The sequence below is a fragment of the Podarcis muralis genome, chromosome 8 (assembly GCF_964188315.1).
Source record: "Podarcis muralis chromosome 8, rPodMur119.hap1.1, whole genome shotgun sequence".
Taxonomy (NCBI): Eukaryota; Metazoa; Chordata; class Lepidosauria; order Squamata; family Lacertidae; genus Podarcis; species Podarcis muralis.
Genome location: NC_135662.1, coordinates 85,036,632 through 85,049,250, shown reverse-complemented (window position 1 = coordinate 85,049,250; position 12,619 = coordinate 85,036,632). Strand labels below are relative to the sequence as shown.

The 12,619-nt window shown below is 43.6% G+C and overlaps 1 protein-coding gene across 4 annotated transcripts in view; it reads left to right on the top strand.

Annotated features, from left to right (window-relative positions):
* The window catches only part of MTA1 (metastasis associated 1), a 63,413-nt gene extending 52,912 nt beyond the window's left edge, over positions 1-10,501 (top strand). For 2 of the 4 annotated variants that reach the window (XM_077933441.1, XM_077933442.1), the window contains 2 exons: positions 7,809-7,960; positions 9,889-10,501. In XM_077933441.1, coding sequence (XP_077789567.1) covers positions 7,809-7,960; positions 9,889-10,027 — 291 coding nt within the window. In that variant the 3' untranslated portion in view covers positions 10,028-10,501. The remainder of the gene's footprint in view (positions 1-7,808; positions 7,961-9,888) is intronic. The other 2 variants (XM_077933444.1, XM_077933443.1) reach the window with 1 other exon arrangement.
* The last annotated feature ends 2,118 nt before the right edge of the window (positions 10,502-12,619 follow it).

The window sequence follows — 12,619 nt, the reverse complement described above, 5'->3', positions numbered from 1 at the left end:
GCTGGACTACAACTCCCATCAGCCCTAGCCACCACGGTGAATGGTCGGGGATGATAGGAGTTGTAGTGCAACCTCTTGAGGGTATCTCATTGGCTACCTCTGCTCTTAAGGTGCACTTCTGCCGCTGCTTTTCTTAGCTCTTACTGCATTCTTTTTTTAATTTAAAAAATGGCTCTGTCTATTAAAACAAGGAAGGAACCAAATAAACAAGGAAGGGACCAAATAAAATGATACACTAAAATGGATAAACACCTTTTGTTTGACGAGATCTTTTTACCTAGAAAACATTTATGAAAGTGATTGATGTTAGTACCTGGGCAAAGTGTTCAGCCCACATATTTTTGTAAGTCTTACAGGGGGGATGCCCCTCTCCCAAGATTGTATTAATTTTTATAGAGTGGGTGGTTCTAATTTTGCAGGGGAGGGGGGATCTTATCTTTAAAATCAAGGTGACCAAGGCTTTGTTGGGAAACTGTGTACATGCAGCTACTCCCACAGAGTCAATTAAAGTTTGGCAGACAGCCAGAAGGCAATCTGAAGGAGTAAGTCTGCCTGGTGATAACAGAGGCATGGAGACAGCTCCCTGATTGGTCAAGCTCTCTCAAGGAAGTGATAAATGGCCTACTAACTGGGATGTGTTCAGTGTTCAGAGGTTCAGTGGTTCAGTGTGTCAGTGAGTGTAGGAGTTGTGAGTCATGTATGAGAGAGCTAGCAAAAGATCTGTGTTCTGTTCCTATAAATAGTCCACTGTATATAATCAACACCTAACTATAAGTTCCTGGTTCCTGCTTCATCTATCCTGTCTGCAGCCAAGTTGCCAATTGCTTCTGTGGATTCTGCGTGTACTCTGCTAGGTCTGGCTAAGGTCCTGCAACTAGTCAGAAAGTTGTGAAACACCCAATAGGTTTTGCCAATAGGCTTTTCTTCCTTCCACTAACAATAAAAAGCCTTGCCACCATTTCAAGCAGTGGCAGCCCAGTGTCATTCCTAAATCAGAATTCCCAGGAAATTACCATATTTTTGCTCTATAAGACTCACTTTTTCCCTCCTAAAAAGTAAGGGGAAATGTGTGTGCGTCTTATGGAGCGAATGCAGGCTGCGCGGCTATCCCAGAAGTCAGAACAGCAAGAGGGATTGCTGTTTTCACTGCGCAGCGATCCCTCTTGCTGTTTTGGCTTCTGAGATTCAGAATATTTTTTTTCTTGTTTTCCTTCTCCAAAAACTAGGTGCGTCTTATGGTCTTATAGAGAGAAAAATACGGTATGTTATGACGTAGAGCTTGCTCACCCATAACACTAAGGCAAACCATGGATTAACACAAATGCACGGGTTCACGGCCTCTTTATTCATTCTCCGGTCCTTGCCACTGCTGCATTGCTGTTGACTAAGCTGTGGTTTGACTTAGTGTGTCATCTGAACCCCAAACCAGAAATACTAGATGTTTGTTAAAAAGGAGAAAAATGCCTAGTATGGATTTGGGTTATTTAATAAAATACTAGAAAAAGGAGATTTGCCTAAATCCTGGAAACCAGACAGAGTAGTTGTGCTGCTCCAACTGAGAAAGGATTTAGGCTCAGAATGACCCATAAGCTTAATTAACCAGGAAATCAGCAGTATTGATAGCTAGGTTTAAGTCCATAGCTCATTATTTATCAGAAGAGGAGGCACTTAGCAGATTCTGTGAGACAGGTGTTAAAATTTATTTGCAGCCAGCAGATCATTATAACATTTTTAACAATAACACCAATAAAAAGTCACATTGATACAAATGAATTACACAGAATTATAATACTGAAAAATTATGTATCAAGCAACCTTAATAGATCAAATAAGGATGGCCATATTAAAAAAAACTTTGCCGCTTGTCTCATGACTGACACATTGGAGCCCCGAAGGAAAGTGATCATAAGAGAGTCAAAGCAGATACAAGGGTTGGGCTGTATAATAGGATATATTAGGTCTCTCCTAGCCACTTGATAAAAACCACAGGAGAAAAGGACATCAATGCTACCTCAGCATTGTTACAAGGGCAGCATCTATTGTTCATTGGAGTTTTATTGTATCTGTCATCTAATAAATTAGAAGGGAGGGCATTCAGCCTTGGCACAGAGAAAACTTTCCTATAATTCAGGGCATTTCATCTTTGCAGGGGAAGTATGGTAACCCCAATGACTGAGGGGAGCAGGGTCTCTATGCAGTAGTTTTGTAGCCTTATTGGGGTCCACCGATTGGGTCTGCGTTGCTCCCGGACAGGAGGAAGGAAGTCAAATGACACCGAGGGTTGGTTCAGAGAAAGAGTTCTTTATTTCTGCTCTCTGGAACAGCAGAAAGGCACTTACGTGGTTAGTCCACAGCAAGTCCAAAGAAATGAGAAATTTCATGCAGTATATATATCCTCCAGGCACCCTCTCCCTCCTTCCCCAGGAATCCAACCACGTCAGCCTATACATGCAGGTTGACATCACATATATTCCTGCTCCGGTATTCTTAACCATAAAAGGGTATTCCTTCCTGTACTTCTGACCATAAAAGGGTATTCCTCTTCCTACTCTTATCTTGGAGCAAGAGGTCACCAACTCCAAGAACACACTCTGGCGCTGTTCCTGGACTAGGTCTGTGTGTCAGAGTGTGGTAAGATAAGACCCAGACATGTCATCCCTACTCCACTGGAACAGCCAAGGTCATCCTTGCCGTCACAAACTGATAAAGGAGAGGGCTCTGAGCACTTGTTTATACAGCCGGGTTTTTGTTTATACATTGACTCAGAGCTCAAGTTAATGGATTTTAGCTAAGGAAAAATAGGGATTTTGGTGCCCGTTTCAAACTGCCTGCACAGTCAGTTTTTGGGTTTGGGAAACCCATTCCTTCAGTTTTTAGTTTTTTCATAGAACTGTGGAGTTGGAAGAGACCACTAGGGTCATCTGGTCCAACCCTTGGAAGCTCCTGAAAACCTACATCCAAAATCCTCTGTTTAACCACTGATTTGGCACCCTTTAGGTCAGGGGTCAGCAAACTTTTTTGTGGGGGCCGGACTATATTTTTTGTGGGGGGATGAACGAATTCCTATGCCCCCACAAATAACCCAGAGATGCATTTTAAATAAAAGGACACATTCTACTCATGTAAAAACACGCTGATTCCCGGACCGTCCGCGGGCCAGATTTAGAAGGTGATTGGGCCGGATCCAGCCCCAAGGCCTTAGTTTGCCTACCCATGCTTTAGGTTCATGGTCAACAGGTAAGATGGTTATAGATCTGTTGAGGTGAAGGTGTTAAACATCATTCTCATACGAGGCCTGGATCGGTATTCTCACTGAATGCCTATAAAGACTTTGGCAAGGTGCAATGGACCTTCCTACCTAAACCACTGACCGAGATAAATTTTGGAGCCAAATTTATGATTTTGGTGAACCAGGTGTCTTCACCATAAGATGGAGTTTGTGTCTATGGCTTGGGTTTCCAACCACTAAGTCTCACTAGAGGCAGCAGGAAAATGTCTCCCTTGTCGCCAGCTTTGTTATTGACTATGGTGGTGGAGGTTTTAGGAGAAGCAATTTACAGATCGAAGGAAAAGCTCACAGTGTCAGTATCTTTGCAGAGCCTGCCCTGAGCAATGTGAAAAAGGAAATTAAGAAACTTGAAAATCCTCTATCGGGATTTTAGCCTCATAGCAGGTCTAGATGCAGACGAAGATAAATCAGATCTCTGTTTCAGCACCCCACGAGCTGAAGTTGGTGAACTTTGGAAACATTCAGGGCTACAAATACAACAGCATTCTCAAGTTTTAGGGAATAAATCTCATTGTGGGTTTCAAACAGCTGAAAAAAGGAAAGAAAATATTGATCCAATAATGGAATAAAATAACTCTTTTGTAATAGAGGAAGATTACTGCCACCAAAATTACATTACAGTGGTACCTCGAGTTACAAACACCTCAGGTTACAAACGCTTCAGGTTACAAACTCCGCTAACCTGGAAGGGTTACCTTGAATTGAGAACTTTGCCCCAGGATGAGAATGGAAATCGTGTGCCAGCGGCGCAGCTGCGGCAGCAAGAGGCCCCATTAGCAAAAGCATGCCGCTAGTTAAGAACAGTTTCAGGTTAAGAACGGACCTCTGAAACGAATTAAGTTTGTAACTAGAGGTACCACTGTATTGCCAAAAGTTATTTTCCTGTTTCATACACTACTGATTGAAATTTACTCTGACAGGCCTTTGCTGCTGTTTTAATTTTTAATTAAGCAGCCACTTTAATTAGCTGTATTTTCCCCCCTAAATGATGCTGTATGTTTTGATGTTGAACACCACCCCAATATTTTGTGATTTTGCGTTATAGACATGCTTTTATAAATAAATAAAAAAATTTTTTTCTAGGATGTGATTAAAAGTGGAAAGGAAAGCTTATGGAGTTTAGTAATTCTGGCAAAAGGTCCAGATTTTGTGTGTGTGTGTGTGTGTGTGTGTGAGAGAGAGAGAGAGAGAGAGAGAGAGAGAGAGATGCATATGAGCTGCGTCCACCTATAACAGTTTACCTGGGATTGGGGAATGATCTCATTTGTTATTAGACAGCAACAATATTGTTGGCGGTGTGGGCAGGACTGGGAAATCACAGCTGACTTCCCACATCAAGCATGAGGTTTCAGGTGCACTCCCTCTAATTTTGTGTAATGCACATTTGTGGCTGGTATCCACAGCACTTTCTCAAAATTTGAAGTGTGTCCACAAGTCCAAAAAGGTTGGCAACCCTTGGCGTATACTACTCAGCTGGTTATTAAGCCTAATTTAGAATCATAATTATGTCACATGAGTCTCCGTGGAGCTCACTTTCCTTCTTTGAAAACTATCCCATTTATGTCTGTTATGCTCTGTTCTTTCAAGGATTAAAAATTCCTTTTTGAATTCTGGGGAAGGAAGCGATTGATAGGGATTTTACCACTGCTTGTCTCACCATTACTTCCTTTTTCAGACTATCCTCAATTCATCCATGCACATAAATCTCAATATTTGGGCTAGGCTGCACACAGAATCGGAGATCTACATGTGAGGAACCAACCTATTTCTGAAGCTAGACTAACGGAACTAATGTGAGAAAGGCAAATTGGTTTCAAAAAGTAGCAGAGACACAAAGTATTTGCCACAAGTGGCGCATGATGCCCACGTACATTATTTGAGCATTTTGTATTTATTCCATGAGGGCCAAGAGTGTGTCACCTTTCCAAAGACCCAACGGTTTGAAAACAGTATGGGAACCCAATATTTGGGTCAAAGCTGGGAGAGATAAGACTCGGAGCAATCTGCCCAAACAAATCGCATCAGCCAGAAATTGGCGCACTGAGCACCTCTGTGAAATTGCATTACATGAACGGCAACATGTCTTTTGTGCTGAAGAGGGTATAGAATCGGAGAATCTTTCACTTCTGGGCTTGTCCACTAGGTCAAGCTGTCATCGAGCGAATATTACAGCCAGATCCAATGTTTGCGCTCCTTTTCTGAACTCTGACAAACAGTTCTTTCATAATAATTTTGTGTTAATGATGTTAGCAACTACTTGCAGGGACTCCTTGTCTCCCATCTTGCATTTGCGCAGCCTGTTATTCCTAAGTGCAGAACCTAAAGATTTGTCCCTGTTGAAATTTGTGTTGTTAGTTCTGGCCCAGTTCTCTAATCTGTTCTTTTTTTGTGTGTGTGAATTTGCATTTTATTTATTTGTTAACATTCTTATATTACATCAGTAAGCATTGTCATATAACATTACAGGACTTACTATAATATAATTTCCAACATTTATACAAAAATTATATACAAATTTTATATACCTAGAAAGAAAATGAAACAAAAAAGGAAAGAACAAAGAGAAAAAAACAAAAACAATTCCCCCCCAATCATATACATACCAACACACTAGACTTCCTGTCTATCCCGTTGTATATTCCTTTTTTACAAATGAATGTACTCTTATTATTGTATATTTCTTTACATTTATCTAATACATTCCTATATCAATATGCGCTCTTAGTCTTATTTCTCAACTCAGTCTCACTCCAACGTCAATCAAATGCTAGCGTAGATAGCGAACCTTTACTGTATTTTTGAACATATGTTTTATATCTATCCCACTTTCCCATAAATTTTTGTTTTGAATTGCCTCTTAGGGTATTTGTTAACTGCGCCATTTCAGCAAATTCTTGTAGCTTGTAATGCCAGTCCGTTGTTGTCGGGGCTTCTTGTTCCTTCCAGCCTTTTGCCACCAAAGTCCGAGCTGCGGCCGTTGCATATAAGAATACCTCCCTAAAGGCCTTTGGGATGTCCCTGCCAACAATGCTTAACATCATCTCGAATCCTGACTCTTGTCCTCTGTGGCATTAGTTGCTCCTCATTTTAAAAGTCTCATTCCTCTCCTGCAGGGAGTGCCCCCTGGCTCTTCCAACTAATAAGATCTAGAACCCTTTTTGCATTAGGCTGGCTTTGAGAAATGGTGGGGTTCATTAGAGCCTTTCTTCACAGTTATGACCTTAGATGTGACACCCCCAACTATGAAATTGTCAATGCTGTAATTTCAACACCCAACCGTGTTTTTATTTCCACCAGCTTTTAAATCTTCCGTATGTTGCTTATATGCTGAATGGTGTTTGTTTTCTGTGCTGCCGTCTACTTTTATACAGTCAGTAGCGCAGGAGTCTCTTAATCTCCGGGTCATAGATTCAGGCCCCAAGTTGGGCAAAAGATTCCTACATTGCAGGGGTTGCAATCGTCGTGGTCCCTTCCAACTCTCAATTCTGTGATTCTATGCCAGGAGGGCACGATGTCTCTATGGCGCTGCCTGTTCTGTTGCTGCTACTTTTGTGCTTTTGCTTTGCTTTGCTTTGCTTTTCTAAACTGTCCTGGGAACATGATGAACACATATTGAGCACCCTTCAAACTACATGAAAGAAAACAGTATTTTTTCTTCTTCTTCCCATAAATCTCTGCATGCAAGGGAGGCAGGAGGTTATTTTACCACTTCAGCTGTTGGGGATTAGAATTGGTTCCCCCTTCTATTGACAGCCCGAGATGGAAGGCGAGGTAGCGCGCCCTTGAATCCAAACAATCTTTCTTGGTGAGCTTACTGGGGTTGGTACTGTTTGCACACCCAGCAGCCTTTCGTTTATTTTTTTCCGTAAGATTTTATTCAAGCTTTTTCATAATAGATGAAAAAAATAATGTGAATAAAAACAAACAAAAAAGAGAAAGGGAAAAGAAGATGCAGAGTCCTCTCTCAAAGGTAGCTCTTTAATGCTTGTCACCCACAGATGGTGGACCCTCCCAACACCCCTTTATATAGGGTCTCTGCTCCAGTACAGTCGGGAGAAATTGGACCCCTCCAACTGCTAATGCTCTGCCTCCTGTCAGGTATATCTCACATGATACTGGATGTTCCCCTGCCTCCCATCAGAGCAGGAATTTACAGCAAGAAAAGTTCTCATTTTCTGTCCATTTAAGAGATACAGTGGTACCTCTGGTTGCGAACAGGATCCGTTCCGGAGGCCCGTTTGCAACATTAAAAGAGCACAACCCGCAGAGACGCATCTGCGCATGCACGGGTTGCAATTCACTGCTTCTGCGCATGCGCGTTACATCATTTTGTGCTTCTGCGCATGGGCGAGCGGCGAAACCCGGAAGTAACCCTTTCCGGTACTTCCGGGTCACCGTGGGACATAACCTGAAAGAACGTAACATGAAGCAAACGTAACGAGGTGTGACTGTACTTGTTCCTAAAGTGGTTTCTGCAGGGACCCATAACGTTTTTGTTGTTCTTTATGTATTGCGTTAGGGACCAAGTCGAAACTTGCTGCTCAATGGGAAATCATACCAAACAAAAGTCCGGTTAATCCGTGGTGGAACCATGTTTCCAGTGAAAAGGAAGAGGATGAACTGGATTGACGCTCCTGACGATGTTTTCTACATGGCCACCGAGGAAACCAGGTAGCATGTGCACTTCAGTAAGAGTCCGTTCTGTGATTCTATTAAGAGCGATCAAATGTAATTTACAATCGGTTAATGACTGAGCTTCTGAAAAGATAAAGTTAAGATTGAAATGAATCAATAGTTTCTTTTTTGAGAAAATTAGACCTGGTGAAATAGCTGTCTTCAACCAAAAGTTGAGTCCTCCTTAGCCTGCTGTGCTGAATTTACCACTTACAGGTGAAACTCGAAAAATTAGAATATCGTGGAAAAGTTCCTTTATTTCAGTAATTCAACTTAAAAGGTGAAACTAATATACGAGATAGACTCATGACATGCAAAGCGAGATATGTCAAGCCTTTATTTGTTATAATTGTGATGATTATGGCGTACAGCTGATGAAAACCCCAAATTAACAATCTCAGAAATTTAGAATATTGTGAAAAGGTGCAGTAGCTATTCAATCCATAACACCTGCAATGGGTTCCTGAGCCTTTAAATGGTCTCTCAGTCTGGTTCAGAAGGAAGCACAATCATGGGGAAGGCTGCTGACCTGACAGTTGTGCAGAAAGCCATCAGTGAGACCCTCCAGAAGGAGGGAAAGCCTCAAAAGGTAATTGCAAAAGAAGTTGGATGTTCCCAAAGTGCTGTAACGAAGCACATTAATGGAGGGTCTCAATGATGTCTCATGACAGATGGACATCCAACCTCTGCTTAAAAACCTCCAGTAAAGTTTTCCGAAACATACTTTAGCAAGCAAGCAAAGTTAAATGAGAATTGGATAGTAAAACACGTGTAATATAATACATAAAACACATAACTAAGTGGCACATGTTTTGAGGCCAGACACACAGCTTTTCCTGAGTTAGGAAGCTTTTAATGCAAACTTAATGCTGTATTGAACATAACAGGCTTAGCCATGCTAGACAGCAGACCTTTCATTTTGTCAATGTCACTAAGGATGGCAATCGGCTCTAAGAATTTCTTTAATAATTTGCCATTGGAATTCAATACAGCTTTCAGCATAACATTGCGGCGGAAGACAGAATTGGGATTCAAGTTGACCTTAACGGTTTGAAGAACTGAGCCCAAACTAACAAATAGAATTTCAATAGGAACATCTGTAAGGTTCTGCCCTTAGGCAGGGAGAACCAGATGCACAAATATAGAATGGGAGACATCTGGCTTGCCAGTAGTACATGTGAAAAGGATCTAGGGCTTAACTGAGTTAACTGATGCAGCAGCCAAAAAGGTAAATGCTATTCTAGGCTGTATCAACAGAAGTCTAGTGTCCAGATCAAGGGAAGTAATAGCACCATATTTTTTTTAGGACCCACCCTATTTTTGTGATTATAAAAAGGTAAAAGGTAAAGGTACCCCTGCCCGTACGGGCCAGTCTTGACAGACTCTAGGGTTGTGCGCTCATCTCACTCTAGAGGCCGGGAGCCAGCGCTGTCCAGAGACACTTCTGGGTCACGTGGCCAGCGTGACAAAGCTGCTCTGGCGAGCCAGAGCAGCACACGGAAACACCGTTTACCTTCCCGCTAGTAAGCGGTCCCTATTTATCTACTTGCACCCGGGGGTGCTTTCGAACTGCTAGGTTGGCAGGCGCTGGGACCGAGCAGCGGGAGCGCACCCCGCCGCGGGGATTCGAACCACCGACCATGCGATCGGCAAGTCCTAGGCGCTGAGGTTTTACTCACAGCGCCACCTGTGTCCCTTTGTGATCATAGGTTGTTTCAAACTGCTTTTAATGCTGCATTTTAAATTATTGTAATCCGCCTTAGGGTGAAAAGCGGACAATAAATTAAAATAATAATACAACAAAGGAAACTGCATGTTTATACAGCCCCCTAACTGAACAGATCTTGAAGCAAGTGATAAAAACAGGAAAAGAAAGTTACAAGTATCTAGTCTCGTGACAAGGTTTTCTTTTCATTCTCTGCCAGGAAAATCCGGAAGTTGCTTTCTTTCTCTGAAGCGAAACAAGCTGCAAGACGGCCTTACAAGCCTATTGTGCTCTGGCCAGTAGCAGGTTTACATCTACAGCAGCCTGTGAATGATGAGCCCATAATCATTGAGGACTAAAACGAACCTGACTAGCCCTTGAAACACTGATGGAGTTGCCAGAGAACTTTTCCCAACTCCCACATACTGTGCTGTAAGTTCTGTGGCCACAGAATGGGAATCCGCTGCTGATGAATGAGAAGGAACAAAACTACGCCAAGACGGGTCCAAGGCGGAAGTTGGGCTGCTCTGGTTCTTGATGGCCACAGATGACACACGCCTCCTCTTTCTCCTTTAGCAGATTTTCTTTTGCTTGTAGTTTATTCTGCTCTTTTTGTAAGCAAGTGGGAAGCAATGTAAATGTAACTTATTGGAGACACGGATATTCCGCCTGTTCTGTTTTTCTCTTTTCGTAAAGCAAGACCCTCCATTTTATGAGACTGTTGTGTCGTGTTCGTGTGTTTCTGTCAACAGTACCATTTTGTGTTTATTCCTTTGTAGATAAAAGTGCCAATGTGTGTCTGTTACACCTGGAAATATAGGATTTAGAAACCAGCTACAGGTTTGGTGGGCTTTTTGCTCCTGGTTCCTTTTGGTTTTAGGAAACTTGTGGCAGTTTTGCCTCTACATGGACGCATGACAGGGAGTTCCAATGGACAGTAGGAGTATTCTGCTACAAGGGGCCCCCTGTGCATTTTAAGCTGTCCCTCATCCCAAGTAGGAATATTCTTCTTGATCTCTCTGCGGTTTCATGTATAGCATGGGTAGGCAACCTAAGGCCCGGGGGCCAGATCCGGCCCAATCGCCTTCTCAATCCAGCCCGCGGACGGTCTGGGAATCAGCGTGTTTCTACATGAGTAAACTGTGTCCTTTTATTTAAAATGCATCTCCGGGTTATTTGCTGGGCCTGCCTGGTGTTTTTACATGAGTAGAATGTGTACTTTTATTTAAAACACATCTCTGGATTATTTGTGGGGCATAGGAATTCATTCATCCCCCCCCCCCCCCCAAAATATAGTGCAGCCCCGCACAAGATCTGAGGGACAGTGGACCGGCCCCCTGCTGAAAAAGTTTGCTGACCCCTGATGTATAGGATTGATTGCAGTCACAACAGCAGCCACACAGGAAAATCTAGGGGGATCTCTTGTCATTATGGGTTTTTTTTAGTCTATTTTGTGGGTAAAAAGGTAAAGGTAAAGGTACCCCTGCCCGTACGGGCCAGTCTTGACAGACTCTGGGGTTGTGCGCCCATCTCACTCAAGAGGCCGGGGGCCAGCGCTGTCCGGAGACACTTCCGGGTCATGTGGCCAGCGTGACAAAGCTGCATCTGGCGAGCCAGCGCAGCACACGGAAAAGCTGTTTACCTTCCCGCCAGTAAGCGGTCCCTATTTATCTACTTGCACCCGGGAGTGCTTTCGAACTGCTAGGTTGGCAGGCGCTGGGACAGAGCAACGGGAGCGCACCCCGCCGCGGGGATTCGAACCGCGACCTTTCAATCGGCAAGCCCTAGGCGCTGAGGCTTTTACCCACAGCGCCACCCTTTTATTTTTTATTTTTTTGCGGGTAGGGAGTTAATTATGGAGCCTTTACTTTTAAGTTGAGAAATACAGTGGTACCTCGGGTTAAGTACTTAATTCGTTCTGGAGGTCCATACTTAACCTGAAACTGTTCTTAACCTGAAGCACCACTTTAGCTAATGGGGCCTCCTGCTGCTGCTGTGCCGCCAGAGCACAATTTCTGTTCTTATCCTGAAGCAAAGTTCTTAACCTGAAGCACTATTTCTGGGTTAGCGGCGTATGTAACCTGAAGCGTATGTAACCCGAGGTACCACTGTACCTCACTTTCTGTGTTCCAGTATTTTCCCCAGCATGGCTGCAATATAAAGGTAAAGGTACCCATGCCTGTACGGGCCAGTCTTGACAGACTCAATGGTTGTGCGCCCATCTCACTCAAGAGGCCGGGGGCCAGCGCTGTCCGGAGACACTTCCGGGTCACGTGGCCAGCGTGACATCGCTGCTCTGGCGAGCCAGAGCCGCACACGGAAACGCCGTTTACCTTCCCGCTAGTAAGCGGTCCCTATTTATCTACTTGCACCCGGGGGTGCTTTCGAACTGCTAGGTTGGCAGGCGCTGGGACCGAGCAACAGGAGCGCACCCCGCCGCGGGGATTCGAACTGCCGACCTTTCGATCGGCAAGCCCTAGGCGCTGAGGCTTTTACCCACAGCGCCACCCGCGTCCCATGGCTGCAATATAGCAGGCATTATTTAAGTGCCCTTGTTATAGGGGCCTGGTTTCCATCTTGGAGAGACACTGCCATTCTCCAGCAATTTTGGGTTATGTTTGGAAAGTTCTGCTTCCCAGCAAGAATGATACCAAGGTTTCCTCTCAGTTTGTCTTGCCGACAGGCAACAAGCTTCTGGCTATATCAATTTGAATTTTACTTCAGCATCTCATTTAATTTGTGGGGGAAATGCACGCTTTCAGGCAGGGACTCATTCCATACTTGTTTGTACACTGACCCAAATCCTGGACAAAAAAGTTTTCTTGAGGAGAGAAGGCCTTCATCTCCAGCTGGAGCTTCCAGGGCTTTGCTTCTTCCTTCTTCACCAAAGTTACCAACAGCTGCTATATTTAATAGATCTGGACCTCAGTGGTTTTACATCCAGAATAAAA